We start from the raw sequence: 19,012 nt of genomic DNA on the forward strand, positions 1-19,012 counted from the left end.
ATATATAATAATTGTTGCCATACATAAAATAAGCAAAAACCAGCGTTACATTTTTAACAGTGCACACCTGACAGACATAAGGACAAAGAAAAGTTTAAAGTGATGAAAAAGAAATATCATTTAAACACTAACTGTGAGAAAGCTGAATCTTGACCAGCTATACTATACTGGTATCTATATCTCTATCTGTATCTTTATTTCTCTATCTGTATCTATAGCAATGAATATAAAGTATCTATACAGTTATCAGACGAAGATGAGGTGTTAAGGTAGGACCCACTACTAGAGACTTTTCCTAATTATAAACAAAGTGGTTTGATCTTAAATGCATTTTTTAAAAAGTCTATTCCTCTCTTTTTCTAACAACTAGGTTTTTTAGATCATAATTTTCATAGTGTAATTATTCTTACCATGGCTATTGCAGTCAGACAACATGATGTCATTGATTGTGAATTAGGAAGAGATGTGCATAATCAGCTTTAAGCCAGCATATAAAAATCAGTTTAAAAAAAAGAAAGAAAGAAAGAAAGAAAGATCACCAGGAGCAGATCATGAGGCTAAATAAGTGAGTCTTCTATAGCATAAAATTTTTAAAACTGCATAAGCAAAAAATCAGACATCTCATAACAGACGGAGACAAACCACAATTATGATTGTGTAACAGGTTTGCATGGTATTTTGCATATCCTATATAATAAAGAGCTAATATACAAATTGACCATCACTCCAATACACAAGATGACCGACCCATGTGGACACAAGATGGCTGCCAAATGATGGTCGGGAGGGGAGGGTAGTTGGGAGGGACCAGGCCAGCAGGGGAGGACAGTTAGGGATGACCAGGCCAGCAGAGGAGGGCAATTAGGGGCGACCAGGAAAGGAGAGTTAAGGGGGATGAGGCCGGAAGGGGAGGGCAGTTAGAGGTAATTGGGCTGGCAGGGGAGGGCAGTTAGGGGCAACCAGGCTGCCAAGGGAGGGAAGTTAGGGGTGACCCGGCCAGCAGACGAGGGCAGTTGGGGGTTAGCAGGCCTGCAGGGGAGGACAGGTAGGGGCGACCAGGCCTGCAGGGGAAGGCAGTTGGGGGTGACCAGGTCGGCAGGGGAGGACAGTTAGGGGCAGTAGGGCCGGCAGGGGGGCAGTTAGGCATTGATCAGGCTGGCAGGGGAGTGGTTAGGGGGTGATCAGTCTGGCAGGCTGAAGCGGTTAGGGGCAATCAGGCAGGCAGGCAGGTGAGTGGTTGGGAGCCAGCAGTCCTGGATTGTGAGAGGGATGTCTGACTGCCGGGATCAGGCCTAAGCGGGCAGTCAGACATCCCTCGAGGGGTCCCAGGTTGGAGGGGTGCAGGCTGGGCTGAGGGACCCCCACCCCTGGAGTGCACCAATTTCGTGCACCAGATATCTAGTATATTATGAGATGATGAACAAGCAAAAACTATCAATTATGAATAAAAAGTTGCAAACAATCCAAGAAGCAAATGTAACCCTATAACAACAATTATACTTGACAAGATGATGGAATACTATGAAAGTAATATGGAGATGTCAACCATACAATAATTTTAGGAAATCTATCTCACTGTGCTCCTGACTGCAACAAAAGGATTTAGTGATTGCTGCTAAAAAAACTTAACCCTATTGACACACATCTCTAAGGCCTGTTTGATATCTCTGTTCCTCAGGCTGTAGATGAAGGGGTTCAGCATGGGGGTAACTACTGTATACATGACTGAAGCAATTATGTCTTTGGAACCCCATGAAGAGGAGAAAAAGTAAACACCTGCAGCTGTCCCGTAGTATAAAAACACCACAGAGAGATGGGAGCCACAGGTAGAAAAGGCTTTATAGAGTCTCTTAGTGGAGGGGACCCTCAGCATGATGGCCCCTATATGGATATAGGAGCCCAAAATAATACCAAAACACAAAAAGAAAATCATTCCTCCTTCGGTGAATAGGACCAGCTCATTGAGGAAGGTGTCTGAACAGCTCAGCTTCAGGAGTGCAGCGAGGTCACAGAAGTAGTGGGTGATGGCATTGTCAGCACAGAAAGGCAGTCGGACCAAGAGGAGGGTGTGCAAAAGGGCATGGCCACAGGAGAGAAACCAGGAGCCAGCCACCAGCAGCACACACAGCCCCTCCCTCATGATGGTGGTGTAGTGCAGAGGGTGACAGACGGCCACGTACCTGTCATATGCCATCACAGCCAGAAGAAAACTGTCAAGACCAGCAAAAAGCATGAAGAAATATGACTGAATTATGCATCTCACATAGGGGATGGATTGTTGCCGAGTCTGCATGTTCATGAGCATCTTAGGGACAGTGACAGAGGAGAGAGAAAGGTCAGAGAAGGCCAAGAAGCTGAGGAAGAAGTACATGGGCGTGTGCAGGCGAGAGTCCAGCCTGATGAGCAGGATGATGAGCAGGTTGCCCAGCACCGTGGTCAGGTAGATGCCCAGGAACAGGGTGAAGAACACGCCCTGCTGCCCTGGCGGGATGGGGAGCCCCAGGAGGAGGAACTGGGACACGCTGCTCTGGTTCTCAGGCCTCATGCTGCTCTTCTGTCTGCTGGGGAGGAAGAAGGCATGGGAGTCTCAGAACCTAGAAAGGATGAACGGGACATCTCATGTCATACTGTCATTATTGGGAAAACCATTCATTTTTAAATATTTTCATATTAATTTCTCACACCTGTGGATGTGTGCATATTCCTTCTATTCCAACCTGACTCCAGGAAAACATTGAACCCCAAAGTAGTCACAAAACTTTATCACATAGAAGAGGGGTTCACTGTTTATTCAAATATTACTTTAACATCATATCTGTTTCAGAACCTCTACTAAGGACTGAAATGCAGCAGTGATCAAGAAAAGCAAGGTGCCCATGTCTATGAGTTTACATCTTGATGAGCATGGAGGGATCATTTCTACACCAGGCCAGAGACAAACCATAATGATCCACTGTGGCAGGAATGGAAGGTGAGCCCCTGCAAAGTGGTGTCAGTTGTTTCTGTCTGAAAGTAACATGAGACTCCAGTGCTGAGGGGTGCTGTTGGAGCATTGTCAGACCTCCTGTGAACCTGCCAGCTCCCATTGACCCTCAGCTGTAAACTCAGGGACACTCTGGAAACGGGGTGGGGGGCATTGAAACCCACTTGATGACAGAATATCTTCAAAACCACAATAGTCCACAAAGTATCTTTCATAATAATGCTGAACATTTAGATGAACATTTGGGTACCAGGCTAAGGACTTTACCTACATTTCCTAATTAAATCCACACATCAGCCTTACATTCCCATGTTTTAAAACCTCTTCACAGCTGCTCTAAGAATTTGTATTCTTTGACCTATTTTAGTTTTTAAGAAATAGAAACATAAATCACACAAATTCTGTAGGCACAACTGCAGTACAGCAGGGACAGAATGGTGCAAAAATACGCATGTGTATATTAGTATCTATTACATATGTGATATGTAACGTTTATAACTTTATATATTATGTATTGCCATTTTCTATAAATTAAAAACCACCAAGTATTAGCTACTTCATGGGGCTAAGTCTAATATGTCTGTGTGATCAGAAACCATGCTCTTAACTGTTACACAGGAAACTTCTCTTTTCTTCCTTAGGAGCCAAGCACAATATATTATTTCAGAGCTGTGAGGACCCAGAGTTGTGCAAATTTTTTTTCCCATTACTAGATAATTTTACTCCTTTATATTTATGTGCTATCCAAATGACAAAGAATTCTCAAATACAGTAAGGTCTATTTATGCAATGACTATTTATTGAGAGTGTCTGCAAGATTCACAAAACGAGTGTCATTCCCCATTTTATAGACGTGAAAGTGAGACCAGTGGTTTATGTAACTTCTCCAAGGTCTCTTCATTATTTAATGGTAATTCTGCCCAATACCTTCACACATCATGATGCCTGGAGTTTATGGTTTGTTTGTTTTTTTGTTTGTTTGTTTGTTTTGCTGGGATGTTTAGTAAAAATAAAGAAAAGGTTGGAAACTCCTGAGCAACTCAGTCACATTCAGGTACATAAAAATGATAGCAGATCCATTTCAAGAAACAGGGTATTGCTTAGAATTTGAGTGTCTTAGTAATGGTGCCCCAGAAGAAGGACACTAGGAAATACTTGAGTCATGGATACAGATCACACACACACACACACACACACACACACACACACACACACTGCTGACTTGGGAATGTAAGTCACCGCTGACCAAATATCCATCGTAAAGGAAGAATAGCCAATATGTGGTTCATCTCATAAACACTCATATGCATATATACAAGTCATAAATAACTCAAACATACACAACATACAATAACAGACCTCTCACCACAAAACACACTCACAATGCACATCAAACCACCTGCCTCATGATGCACCTGGTGAACATTCAACTCACCACATATACATCACTCAAACACTACACACACTCATCAAAATCACACAAGACCAGAAATTCAAAAATCTTACAAGAAACACACAACACAACACAACACATATGCACACCCAGCCATACTCATTTCAACAAACAGTGTACACTCTCCTATTAATGCGAGTGTATTAATGAGCTTCCCTCTGTCTGACCTTCCCCTTGGTAGGGGAGGGCAGTCAGCATGGGGCGGTTAAGTCTATTCAGTCACAAGCACAGTCATTAAACCACCACCAACACCCATGCATATGGTTACACAACATGGTCACATACACACAGAGAAAATCCAATAACATTACTTCCAGCTCTCACACATGAGAGTGTCACCCACAGCCACAGCTCACATGTGCACCTCAACACACTGCTGAGCAGAGGTCTGAGCTCCCTCTGAGCTGACCTTGGTTCTTTATGGGGTGGGCATCTACTTGTCCAGCAGCAGAGACAACCATATCACTCCCGATGCTCAGCTGTGATGCCAGTGTTTATGATCACAGACATGAATCAGGAGTCCCAACCACACACCAGGAGGCTGAGAACTTGGTCTGCATACGCTAAAATGAGACTGTGAGTCAGATTCATAGCACGTACACATACAACTATCAAACAGCACATATACAAGCATGTACAATACGTGCACACACACAGGGTCATGGACACAGAGTCTCACACATGAACCCACTAGCACACAGGCAGGTCCATAGCCAAGGGCAGATTTCCAGCTCCTCTCACCTGGGCTCCTCATTGGTGAGTTCAGACACCTTCTGCTCCAGATTATCGCCCATCTCCTCAGCTTTTCTTCAGGAGACCTAACATCAGACACACAGAAGCAATATCTGGGGCCTTGGCACTTCTACAGACTTTCCTTTTCCTTAACCAGCTCCAGAGAAATGAGTCCACAGATGACACTTAACTGCTAATGAGAGACTGCAACCAAGTCCCCAAGCTTGTGGCTGATTTCTGACTGCCCTTTGGGAGCTGTGTGTCCAAGAGCCAGAGGGACTGGGGTCCTAGGGGACAGTGTCCCTGATTCCAGTCATGCACTGGACTGCTTTGTTCTTGGACTTTGATCCATTGGAAAAAAGATTTTTAAACTTTCTATTTTGAAATGATTTTAAAGATATAGAAAAGTTGTAATAATGATATTAACAATTCCTGGTCAATCTTCAGCCAATTCCCCAAAGGTTAACATTCTCCTATGTTTACCTTCTCTGTGTGTATATGTATATATGTATGTATGTTTGTGTGTATATTTCAGGCTTAGATTTATAGCTGATATACCAGTGCATATTATCAGAAGGCATCTGATAACATTTCCAAGGCTAGTGTTTTTATCCTTTTTAAACAAATTTTCAAAAAAATTTTATTGTTGAAAGTATTACATATATCCCCGTTTTTTCCCCCATTGACCCTTCTTGCCTGCCCGCACTTCCTACCCCAGACGTCACCATACTAATATCTGGTCCATTGATTTAGCATATAAGCAAACACGTTCTTTGGTTGTTCTCTTCCCACCCACCCTCCCATGCCTGCCTTCCATCTGAGATTTGACAGTATGTTCCATGCTTCTATGTCGCTGGGTCTATTTTGTTCATCAGCTTATTTTGTTCATTAGATTCCACATTTAAGTGGGATCATGTGATATTTGTCTTCTCTGACTGGCTTTTTGCTTAGTGTAATACTCTGCAGGTCCCTTCATGCTGTCTCAAAGGGTAAAAGATCCTTCTTTTTTACAGCTTCATAGTCTTCCATGGTGTAAATATACCACAGCTTTCTTATCCACTCAACTACTGGTGGGCACTTGGGCTAGCTTAGATATTGTGAATTGCGCTGCTATGAACACAGGGGTGCATATATTCTTTCTTATTGGTGTTTTGGGTTTTTTAGGATATATTCCTAGAAGTGGAATTGCGGTGTCAAATGGCAGTTCTATATTTAATTTTTTGAGCAAACTTCATGTTGTTTTCCATAACGGCTGCACCAATCTGCATTCCTACCAGCAGTGTATTAGGGTTTCCTATTCTCCACAGCCTCGCCAGCATTTGTCATTTGTTGATATGTTGATGGTAGCCATTCTGGTATGTATAAGGTGATACCTCATTGTAGTTTGAATTTGAATCTCATCTCTCTGATGATCAGTGACTTTGAGCATTTTTTCCTATGTCTCTTGGCTATCTATGTGTCCTCTTTGGAAAAGTGTCTATTTAGGTCTTTTGCCCATTTTTAATTGGATTGTTTGTCTTCCTTTTGTTTAATTGTATGAGTTCCTTATATTTTTTGGATATTAATCCTTTATCAGATGTATCATGGTAAATATGTTCTCCCATACAGTAGGCTCCCTTTTCATTATTTTTATGGTTTCTTTTGCTGTTTAGAAGCTTTTTATTTTGATGTAGTCTAAATTGTTTTTCTCTTTTGTTTCTCTTGTCCTCATAGATGTCTCTACAAACATAATGCTACAAGTGATATCTGAGATTTTGCTGCCTATGGTTTCTTCTAGTTTTTTATGGTTTCACGACTTATATTGAAGTATTCTATCCATTTTGAGTTTACTCTTGTGTATGGTGTAAGTTAGTGGTTTTTTCTTTTTTAATTTGCATATATCTGTCTAATTTTCCAGCACCATTTATGAAAAAGACTGTCTTTACTCCATTGTATGCTCTTGCTTCCTTTTATTACTTCCTTTCCAAGTTGGATGCCTTTTATTTTTTTCTTCTTGTCTGATTGCTGTGGCTATTAAAATTCCAATACTATGTTGGAGTGGTGAAAGCGGACATCCCTGTCTTGCTCGTGTTCTTAGGGGAAATGGTTTTAGTTTTTGCCCATGGAGTATAATTTTGGCTATAACTTGATCATATATGGCCTTCATTATGTTGAGGTATGATCCCTCTATCCCCACTTCACTGAGTTCTTTTTAATCCTTATTGTTGAAAGTATTACATATATCCTCTTTTTCCCCTAAGGACCCCTTCTAGTTTGCCCCCTGCCCTCCACCCCAGGCCTTCACCATGCTGAGTTTTTATTAAAAAATGGGTGTTGGAGTTTGTCAAATGCTTTTTCTGCATCTATTGATATGATCATGTGATTTTTGTCGTTTAGTTTCTTTATGTGCTGACATTTACTGATTTGCAAATATTATACCAGCCTTGCATCCCTGGAATAAATCCCACTTGGTCATAGTATATGATTTTTTAATATGTTGCTGGATCCAATTTGCTAGTATTTTGTTGAGGATTTTAGCATCTATGTTCACCAGGTATATTGGCCTGTAATTTTCTTTTTTTGTTGTGTCTTTATCTGGTTTTGAAATTAGGATAATGCTGGCCTCATAAAATGTTATCCTTGAATAATTAGCTAAGGTAGTATGTGCCAGGTTCTCTACTGTAAAGTTGACATGTTTTTTAGTTACTATTTTAACTTTATAATTAATAGGTATCATTTAGGTACATATTTTGATACTATATAACCACGAAATTTTTGCTTATTAAAATTTCAGCTGTTATACTTAACATCCATTAGTGATTTTCATATGAGAAAATTATTACAAATGTGGTGGCCAAATAGTGATTGTTCCAATTCTACCGTTTTTATATATTTATTAGTTGTATTTTTCTATAAAAAGGAACTTTCCCATGTTCCACCCTCATTTATTTTTATTTATTTATTTATTTATTTATTTATTTATATCATTATGGACTTGTGTATTCTTATTCTGTAAGTTCAAATCTATTACTGTAGTTATTCATTTTGAAGTCTTAGGTGTGTTTATTGCCTGCAAGGATTCTAAAGTATCTCAGAGAAGCCAACTGGGATTATATATAAAAGAAATTCAACTCTTTGTAATACTTTAAGCAATAAATTAAAAAAATAAATAAATAAATAAAAGAAAAGAAAAGAAATTCAAGTAATAAAAACTAGCAATATGTCCATTTCATCAAGGTTTCCCAGTTTGTTGGAATAGAATTGTTCGTAGTATTTTTTTTTTTTTTTACAATCCTTTATATTTCTGTGGGGTCAGTTGGTACTTCACCTGTTTCATTTCTGATTATGTTTATTTGAGTCCTCTCTCTTTGTTTCTTGGTGTGTCTGGGTAAAAGTTTACCCATCTTGTTTATCCTTTCAAAGAACTAGCTCTTGTTTTATCGATCTTTTGTATTGTTTGTTTTTGTGTTGTTTTTGTTGCTGTGCCATTTATTTCTACTCTGGTGTTTATTATTTCCTTCCTTCTACTTACTCTGGGCTTTTCTTGTTGTTCTCTTTTTAATTCTTTAAGTTGAGAACCATTGAAACCTTACTTTGAACTCTATATCTGATAAATTGCTTGCCTCCATTTCATTTAGCTCTTTTTCTGGAGATTCCTCCTGTGTGTGTATGTTTTTGTTTATTTGTTTGATTTTGTTTTTTCATTTGGGCCCTGTTTCTTTGTCTCCCCTTTTTGGTTTTTTATTTGTGCTTGTTTCTGTGTATTAGAAAGAACTATGATGATGCCCTCTTCATGGTGTGGCCTTATGTAGTAGGTGTTTCTTGGGACCCAGTGGTGCAATTGCTTGATTTCCTGAGCTGAGTGCACTAAGAAATGTCTCTTGTGGGTTATGTGCACACCCTATTGTAGGTGAGGTTTGTTTGCTGATGGTTAGTACAGTTAACCCTTCAGGCTCGGTGACTATAAGGATTAACCTCCATCACCTTGTATGAGACACTGTACAGGGGCTACCCCCAGAGGTGGTGTGTTCCCAGCAGGGATCCCCCTTTGGGTGTGCAGCTTGTATTGCTGTAGGATCAAGCTCCTGTGTGGTCTGAGGCCCACCACTGGTTGTGTTAGTTCTGGGTCCACTTGGGAGCCATTCAGGTGTAGATCACTGTCAGACATTGCGTGTAATAAGTCTTGGGCTAATGTTCTGTAGGTACAAAACTGATCACTGTTTGTGTCTGCATATATTGGACCTGTGTGTGGGTGGGAGGCCAATCTGTGTAAAGGGTGAGCTTCTTCCCGGTTAGAGCTGGGGACCATCTGTCAGCTATTCCACCTTCGCCCTGAGGTTGCCTGGTCTTCCTCCAGAGCCTTTTCAAGAGAGAATATAGGGTATACTCAGGTTAGCCAAGATAGGGCTTGTGTGGACCCTACTTTGGGATCATGCCTGTGAGGGGAAAGTACTGTATTCTCTACCTCAAAGCCAAACCCAGAGTCTACAACTCTAGCTGCCTCTAGTGGGACTCAATGCAGGTTCAGGTTGCATACAGACAGCCAACCCCTCTACAGGAGCTTAGCCATGAAACCTAGGCTCAGGGGGATAGATCAAGAGTCTCTTCTTGCCCTAGCTGGTTTGGCTCACTGGATAGAGCATCGGCCTTGGGACTGAAGGGTCCCAGGTTCGATTCCGGTCAAGGGCATGTACCTTGGTTGCGGGAACATCCCCAGTAGGGGGTGTGCAGGAGGCAGCTGATCGATGTTTCTCTCCCATCGATGTTTCTAACTCTCTATCCCTCTCCCTTCCTCTCTGTAAAAAATCAATAAAATTATTTTTTTAAAAAAAAGAGTCTCTTCTTGAGGATGATGCTGGCCCAGCCCACAGGAGGAGGCTAAGCACTTTCTCCGCATTCCAGACAATAGTCTCCAAGGGTCTCACACTTTGAATGTCCTCACTGTGAACCATTCCCCCATCCCCAGCCCCTCCCAGCGGGAATGTCTGTGACTGGGCAGGGATGATCCAAACACTGTCCTGTTGGGAGTGGTGCCTGCAACCTTTAGGAGGGTGATGGGCACTTCTCCTTCTCAGGGAAAAGCAGGCTAAATTTGCAGGGGAGCTTGAATTTGCCTGCCCACAATGTAGCCACAGAGTCCAGCATTTGCTTGTCTGTCTCCCAAACAGAAGCCTCCCCAAGAGACACAGTCGAAAATTCCAGGTCTGAACATATCCCTGGCACCACCATGCTGCCCAACCAATCAGGAAAAAGCTGAAAAGCAGCCCTGTGTGGCTGTCTGATCTCTCCACATTGCCGTTCTGAGCTCCATTTAGGCTCCAAACCCTGCAAATCATGCCAAAATCCCGCTCCACTGAGCTTCAAACCTAGCAGGACAGGGTGAAAATTCCAGGGGGCCACTCCTCTGTCCTGGTGAATGCAACAAGATAAGGCAGGCCAATCAGCTCAACAGGTGGACGGAGGGGCATAGACTGTGTGCTGGAGGTAGAGGAGCCTGTTCCTCTTTCCCACTCCACAGTTGAGTCACTGTCTGGGTCTTCACCCAAAGGCTTTCAAGAAAATAAATGGCTCCTTTGTCTTCTGGGTGTAGCGAGCAGACCCCTCCACATGGCCTGAGTATGGCTGTGTGGCCTCTCTAGCAGTCAGAATTTGGTGTGAACTCCTGTCTGATAACAATAAGAGTTCAATTTCCCTTAGGTGATATGGTCCAAATCTCCCAGGTGGACAGAATACCCCCCACCAGATGCTAATCGAGCTCCTCTTCCTGACTCCGTTGCCCAGGGTTGCGGATCTCTGTGTGGGGTTGAGACCCCTCGTTCCTAGAGGGAGTGAGCTTCACAACTGCCATATCCCTCACCTTCTCAGCCACAGTCCTACCTGTGTGCGGGGTTCTCTCTATCGAGGTCTTTACCCTTCTTACAAGTCTCTAGGTGGCCTCTTCTCTACTCCTTAGTTATAATTTTTCACATCAAGTATCCTTCAATTGGTCTTTCAAGTTGATTTCCCTGCAATTTAACTGCAAATCTGGTTGGGGGCTGGTAGCAAGTGAGCACGGATTCCAACTTCTCAGCAGCCATCATGAAATCTCCAGTGTTTTTATTCTTGATCGGTGAGCTAAGATGGTCTGCCAGGTTCTCTACAGAAAAGCCTCCATGTTAACCTTGTAATTAAGAGTTATCATTTGTAAATAATTTGATATTATATGAAGATAACTTTTTTCTTTTATATATACATATATTATTGATTTCAGAGAGAAAGCAAGAGTGAGAGAGAGACAGAAATATTAATGATGAGAGAGAATCATTAACCAGCTACCTCCTGCACACCTCACATTGGGGATCGAACCTGCAACCCAGGTATGTGCCCTGACTGTGAATTAAACTTTGACTTCCAGATTCATAGGTCAATGCTAAACCACTAAGCCACACCCATAGGCTTCAGTATTTTATTTTTAATTGAGACATATAGACAAAATACTGGGTTCAATACTGACTTCGGGTACCTACTTTATTTTCCATTTTAGTCAAATTTTGGAGTTAATTTGAAATGTAGTTAGGCTCATTTGATTTGTTTTATTCAATTTTGCTTTATTAACCACTTTCAATATTTATGTTTTACTTGCAAAAGACAACATAGTCAAAACTACACAAATAATTCTACTCATTGTCTCATCTCTTCTGCCCCATCTCCTATAAGCTAACGATTTCATTAGTTTCTATTTATTTATTTATTTATTTATTTATTTTAAAGCCAATAATACAATTTTTTATTTTGCTTTAAGAAGTTAGAAGGATTTTAAGGAACTTCAGAAAGGAAAAATGAAATTGTGTAAGAGTACAAATATAAGTATTTGTATATACACACACACGTATAATTACATACATACCACATATTCAGATACCTATATGTTCACATTTTCAGTGTTTCATATTCCTTCCTCTGGATTTCAATTACTTCTTGGCTTGATTTTAGAGAGGAAGGGAGAGAGAGAGAGAGAGAGAGAGATAAATATCAATGATGAGAGGGGATTATCAGTCGGCTGCCTCCTGCACGCCTCCTACTGGGGTTCGAGCCCCCAGTGCAGGCATGTGCCCTTGACCAGAATCGAACCTGGGACCCTTCAGTCTTCAGGCCAACACTCTATTCACTGAGCCAAACTGGCTAGGGCTTCTAATTTATTATTCCAGTGCATCTTTCTGCTCAAATGGAAAGCACATGTATATTTTATTCCCCTTCATTTTTACATAAGAAGTAGCATGCTATAAATACTCTTACACATTGGGTTTTTTTTCATTTAGCAATATCTATATCTGTAAAAGCCTAAGCGACTGTTATGACCGGAATGAGTCAACCAGTCGCTATGACATGCACTGACCACCAGGGGGCAGATGCTCAATGCAGGAGCTGCCCCTTGTGGTCAGTGTGCTCTCACAGCCAACCTCCAGTGGCTGTCCAACTTCCAGCGGTCCCGGCTGGCCAACATCCCATGGTCCCTCCACCAATCCAGCCAGCCCTGATCAGCCCCAATTAGGCTGGCCTGCTAACCTCCCACGGTCCCTCACCCCTGCCCCCGCTGGCCCCAATCTGGACTGGGCGTGATAGCCCCAATGGGCCCCGATAGCCAGTCAAGCCAAGGGACCCCAACTGTGCATAAATTCGTGCACTGGGCCTCTAGCATTCTAATATTTTTCCACCGGGCCTCTAGTATTCTAATATTTCTCCACATTTATTCATAGATATCTTTGTTCAGTTTTCCAATTGAAAATACTCAGTTGATGTTTTATAGAGTTTTCTTTAATGGTCATAAAATGAGATATTGGTGATATGTGTCCTAAATGCCACTAAATTGTATACCTCAAATGGCTCAATAGAAAGTAAGAAGTGATGCCTACATACAGCTGAGAAAAGAATTATAAAATAATAATAATGTATGATTACTAAGTTAATAGAGGGAAATGGAATTGAATATATATATTTACTTAAAACAGAGAAAGACAAGAGGAATATATGTCAAACAAATGAATCAAATAGCAAATATAGTAATAAGGAAACAATAGATGCAAATGTATTATGATTAAATCAGATGTACATAGACAATTTTATCAAGAAATATAATAATTATTGCTTTACATAAATGAACAATATCCAGCATTAAATTTTTAACAATGCACACCTGACAGCCATAAGGACAAAGAAAAGTTTAAAGTGATGGAAAAGAAATACCATTTAAACAATAACCACAAGAAAGCTGCATCTTGACTATACTATACTGTACTGTACTATGCTATACTAGTATCTATATCTCTATCTTATCTATATCTGTATATGTATGTATATATATAAATGGCTAAACTGCAAAGTGTTACCGTTGGGAATTCAACCAGGTGACCTGGAGTTTGATCACTGACTATGATGTGCACTGACCACTAGGGAGCAGCGCGGAATGAAGGAAGGCTCTGGCCAGCATCCAGAAGGCCCTGATCGGCCCTGATTGCTGGCCAGGCCTAGGGACCTTACCCATGCAGGAATTTCATGCACCGGGCCTCTAGTATTTATATAAAGTATTTATATTAATATCAGAAGTAGATGAGATATTAAGGTAGGAACCCATTACAACAAACTCTTCCTAGTTATAAAACTAGTGGTGTGCTCTTAAATGCATTCCTAAAAAGTCTCTTTTTCTAACAGCCTTGCTTTGTAGCACATACCAATTTTTATAGTGTAATTATTCTTATCATGGCTGATTACAGTCGGCCAACATAATTAGGAGAAGCCAACAAAAGCCAGCATAAAAACAATCAGTCCAAAAAAAATGACAGATCACCAGGCACAGATCATAATGCTAAATAAGTGAGTGTTCTATAACATAACAACATTAAAAATGGGTGGGAGCGAAACCAACGACTGGCTCGGAGTAGCAGCGTCACCACGGCTGCCGAGGGTTTCTCTGGCCAGTGTCTCTCCCTCCAGTCTACAGTGTGAGGAATATCTTTGTGAACCTCTTCAAGGGCCTTTTTGGCAAAAAAGAAATGCGCCTTCTCATGATGGGCTGGACTCTGCGAGGAAGACTACCACCCTGTACCAACTGAAGCTGGGTGAGATCGTGACCACCATCCTTATCATTGGATTCAACGTGGAGACTGTGGAGTATAAGAACATCAGCTTTACCCTAACCAGTTTGGCTCAGTGGATAGAGCATCAGCCTGAGGACTCAAGGGTCTCAGGTTGGATTCCGGTCAAGGGCATGTACCTTGGTTGTGGGCACATCCCCAGTAAGGAGTGTGCAGGAGGCAGCTGATCGATGTTTCTCTCTCATTGATGTTTCTGACTCTCTATCCCTCTCCCTTCCTCCCTGTAAAAAATCAATAAAATATATTTTAAAAAATAAAAAAAAAACACCATTCTCCCCTTTAAAAAAAAAAAAAAAGAACATCACCTTCACTGTGTGGGACGTGGGTGGCCAGGACAAGATTCAGCCTCTGTGGCACCACTACCTCCAGAACACAAAAGGTCTCATCTTTGTGGTTGACAGCAATGACCAAGGGCGTGTGTACGAGGCTCGAGAGAAGCTTATGTGGATGCTGGCAGAGGATGAGCTCAGGGCTGCTGTCCTGCTCAACAAGCAGGACCTCCCCAATGCCATGAACACAGCTGAGATCACAGACAAGCTGGGCCTCCACTCCCTGTGCTACAGGAACCAGCCCATTGAGGCTACCTGTGCCACCAGTGGGGACGGGCTCTGTGAGGGACTGGACTGGCTGTCCAATCCGCTCCGAAACCAGAAGTGAGCCGAACTCCTCTCTTCCGCCTCACTCCCTCTTCACCCTGCTTTCCTCTCATGTGGCAGATGTGCCCCTGTGGTGTGAGTGCCAGAAGCTGTGTCCATGGTCGGTCCCAGTGTGCTTCATCATGCTGTAGATGTGCAGACACAGCCTGCAACTGGGTTTTTATTTAATGTAAATAGTTCTTGTTTCCAATGAGGCAGTTTCTGTACGCCTAAGCAATATTACTCAGTTTTTCTTATTGTAAAAAATAAAAATAACAGAATCAACCCACTGTTTATACTGAGAAGGGATTTTAGGCACCTGGGGCGGGGCCTCTAGGAGTTGCTGTGAGATCAGCATTGCTCCTCCTCTGGGCTTTAAATCTGTGTTGAGATCCATTTTGGTGGTTGGTTTTTAACACAACCTCAGTGCATTTTTTATAGTATAAATACAAGGTCAGGAGACACTTTAACACAGAGAAGGGAGAAATGTTCCTAGTGTGGGTTCTGCAGTAACGGCTTGAGTCCAGGTTGCCTGTGGTCTGTGTCCCATCTGGAGCGTGCAGTGGGCAGAACCAGCCACAATACATTCTGCATGGTCACTTACAGGCCCTGATGGGCTTTGTCTCGCTGGGTCACCTGCATCCCATAGCATTCGTGCTCTACCTGTGCCTACACCACTGCCTATGGGGGTGGGCTGGGGCTGCGGCCACCACTCAGACCCCTTTGAGGGACCCCAGCCTTCCCTTCGGTCAGTGTGGATCAGCATAGGTGCTTTGGTGGGTCCACTCAGGCCAGAACAGGAGGCCTCCATGGTCCCTTCACACACTCACTTGCGCCAGGTTGTCTGGGTCTCACGAGTAGGAACGCAGACAGGTGACTAGTCATCCTAGAGCCAGCTCCTCAGAGCCCCCGTCCACATGTGCCTTCACTCCCTCAGCCTGCAAGGGCCAGATTGATATAAAAAACAACAACCTCTACATTTTTCTTTTGTATTTTGATAAACACTGAAGAACCTAGATCTGTTAAAATTCATCTCGGGTAAAACCTCAGAACTGGTTTCTCTGGTGTCGTGGAACCTCTTACTGCTTTCAATACACGATTAGTAATAAAAACTGTTAAAAATGCATAAGCAAAAAAATGACATATCTCAAAACAGAAAGAGACAAACCTGCAATTGTGATTGTGTAACTTGTTTTGCATAGGATTTTGTATTATCTTATAAGAGATGATGAATAAGCAAAAATTATCAATTGCAAATAAAAAATTATTAACACAGTTAGCAAACATGAGCTAGTACACATATAACAATGGTTATACATGACAAGAAAAGGCATATTCTAGGAAAGTTATAGGGAGGTGTCGACCATACAATAATTTTAGGAGATCTATCTCCCTATGCTCCTGACTGCAACAAGAGGATCTAGTGATTGCTGCTAAAAGAACTTAACCCTATTGACACACATCTCTAAGGCCTGTTTGATATCTCTGTTCCTCAGGCTGTAGATGAAGGGGTTCAGCATGGGAGTAACTACCGTATACATGACAGAAGCAATTACGTCTTTGGAATCCCATGACGAGGAGGAAAAGTAAACACCTGCAGATGTACCGTAGTATAAAGACACCACAGAGAGATGGGAGCCACAGGTAGAAAATGTTTTAAAGAGTCTCTTAGTGGAGGGGACCTTCAGCATGATAGTCCCTATACGAATATAGGAGCCCAAAATAACACCAAAACACAAAAAGAAAAGCATTCCTGCCTCAGTGAAAATCATCAGCTTATTGAGGGAGACATCAGAGCAGCTCAGCTTCAGGAGCACAGCGAGGTCACAGTAGAAGTGAGGGATGGTATTGTTGGCAGAGAAGGATAGTCGACCCAAGAGGAGGGTGTTCAACACGGAATTGCCACAGGCAGTAATCCAGGAGCCCATCACCAGTAGCATGCATAGCCCCTCCCTCATGATGGTGGTGTAGTGCAGGGGATGACAGATGGCCACATACCTGTCATATGCCATCACAGCCAGAAGAAAATTGTCAAGACCAGCAAAAAGTATGAAAAAATACAACTGAGAAATGCATCCCACATAGGAGATGGATTGTTGCTGAGTCTGCATGTTCATGAGCATCTTAGGGACAATAACAGAGGAGAGAGAAATGTCAGAGAAGGCCAAGTGGCTGAGGAAGAAGTACATGGGCGTGTGCAGGCGAGAGTCCAGCCTGATGAGCAGGATGATGAGCAGGTTGCCCAGCACCGTGGTCAGGTACATGCCCAGGAACAGGGTGAAGAACACGCCCTGCTGCCCTGGCGGGATGGGGAGTCCCAGGAGGAGGAACTGGGACATACTGCTCTGGTTCTCAGGCCTCATGCTGCTCTTCTGTCTGCTGGGGATGAAGAAAATGTGGGAATCTCAGGATATTAAACATGATGACCAGGACCATCACATCCCATACTGTCATTTTTTGGGAAAACCATTTTTCAATACTTTCATATTAATTTCTCATATCAGTGAATATATACAACCTCCCCCCGTTGTAGTCTGTGTTCAGGAAAACATTGAACCCCAAAGTAATAAACAGACATCATCACACAGAAGCAAGAGAGGGTTCACTGTTTTATTCAAACACTAGAGGCCTGGTGTATGAATTCATGCACAGGTTGGGTCCCTAGGCCTGACCAGCAATTGGGGCTTATCAGGGGGGCCGGCTGGCTGGGGTGGGGGCTATGCGAGGTCAGACGTCTGGGGGGAGGAGCTGTGGGAGGTTGGCTGTGGGAGCACACTGACCACCAGGGGGCAGCTACTGCATTGAGTGTCTGCTCCTTGGTGCTCAGTGTGCATCATAGCGACTGGTTGACCAGTCGTTCTGGTCATTCTAGTCATTCCGTCGTAACAGTTGCTTAGGCATATATAAAGACTAGAGGCCTGGTGCACAAATTCGTGCATGGGTGGGGTCCCTCAGGGTGGCCTGCAGGGATTGGGCCCCAGCTCGCTTCCCCAGCTTGCGCCCCCAGTCTCACAGCCCCACAATCCCACCTGGCACCCTGCTGTGGCCTGGTGCCACCCCCTCACCTCCTCCACCATCCTGCCTGTGGGGCAATCAATCGGGCCCAGGCCCCCCCCCACCCCCCCCCGCTTGGCTCTCTCAGCTCCTGGAAGCTGGACAGTGGCCCCACCCCCCACCACTGCTGCTGGTCACCATCTGCAGGGTGATTGATCGCACCCACCTTGGCCTGGCGCTGCCCACTAACCTGCTCCACCATCCCGCTGTGGTCCCGCTCTTGTTGGGACGCATTGGGGCCAGCAGTGCCTCCACTGTCTCCTGCTGCCAGCGTCCTGTCACTGATGCCTGCCATGTTCTGTGCTGCCCCCTGGTGGTCAGTGCACGTCATAGAGAGCAGTCAAACTCCAGATCGAACAATTTGCATATTAGGTTTTTATTATATAGGCTTACTTTTAACATCTCTAGTAAGGACAGAGATGCAGCAGTGAACAAGGAAAGCAAGATCCCTACTCCTCTGACTTTACAGCTTGATGAGCATGGAAGGATCATTTCTACATCAGGCCAGAGCCAAACCATAATGATTCACTGTGGCAGAAATAGAAGGTGAGCCCCTGAAAAGTGGTGTCAGTTCTTTCTGTCTGAAAGTAATGTGAGACTCTAGTGCTGAGCTGCTGAGCGGGTGTTGTTGGAGCTTTGCCAGACCTCCTGTGAACCTGCCAGCTCCCATTGACCCTCAGTTGTAAACTCAGAGACACTCTAGAAATGGGTGGCCATTGAAACCCACTTGATGCCAGAAAAACCCCAAAACAGAATATTTCAAAAACTGTCTTCCATAACAATGCTGAGCATTTGGGGCATAAACACTGTGCTGAACACGAGGTTAAGGGCTTTATTGAGCTTTCCTAACTAAATCCGACATCAGCCTTACATTCCCAGACTAAAAATCTTTCCAGCTGCACTAAGAATGAATGGTCGTTTTCCTATTTCAGTTGTTTGGAAATAGAAATATAAGGGATGTTTGGAAATAGAAATATAAGGGATCCATATATATATAAACTATAGGTATTTCCATATTCTGTAGGTTAAAAGTACCAAATACTCT

The 19,012-nt window shown here is 43.0% G+C and overlaps 2 protein-coding genes and 1 pseudogene across 3 annotated transcripts; 1 reads left to right on the forward strand and 2 right to left on the reverse strand.

The window, feature by feature from the left end:
• Window positions 1-1,615: 1,615 nt before the first annotated feature.
• On the reverse strand, window positions 1,616-2,545 carry LOC308527927 (olfactory receptor 1J4-like; the record flags this gene model as incomplete). The annotated part of the gene is made up of 1 exon (XM_081103357.1): window positions 1,616-2,545. The coding sequence occupies one exon, from the start codon at window positions 2,543-2,545 to the stop codon at window positions 1,616-1,618; it is 930 nt and encodes a 309-aa protein (XP_080959483.1).
• Window positions 2,546-14,137: 11,592 nt separating this feature from the next.
• Window positions 14,138-14,935, forward strand: LOC308527934 (ADP-ribosylation factor 1-like; annotated as a pseudogene). The gene is made up of 2 exons: window positions 14,138-14,301; window positions 14,576-14,935. The product of its transcript is annotated as an ADP-ribosylation factor 1-like (transcript).
• A 1,411-nt stretch (window positions 14,936-16,346) lies between these two features.
• Window positions 16,347-17,276, reverse strand: LOC308527928 (olfactory receptor 1J4-like; the record flags this gene model as incomplete). Its single annotated transcript, XM_081103358.1, has 1 exon — window positions 16,347-17,276. The coding sequence occupies one exon, from the start codon at window positions 17,274-17,276 to the stop codon at window positions 16,347-16,349; it is 930 nt and encodes a 309-aa protein (XP_080959484.1).
• Between the last annotated feature and the right edge of the window lie 1,736 nt (window positions 17,277-19,012).

The sequence above is a fragment of the Myotis nattereri genome (assembly GCF_964212035.1).
Source record: "Myotis nattereri genome assembly, chromosome: 12".
NCBI lineage: Eukaryota > Metazoa > Chordata > Mammalia > Chiroptera > Vespertilionidae > Myotis > Myotis nattereri.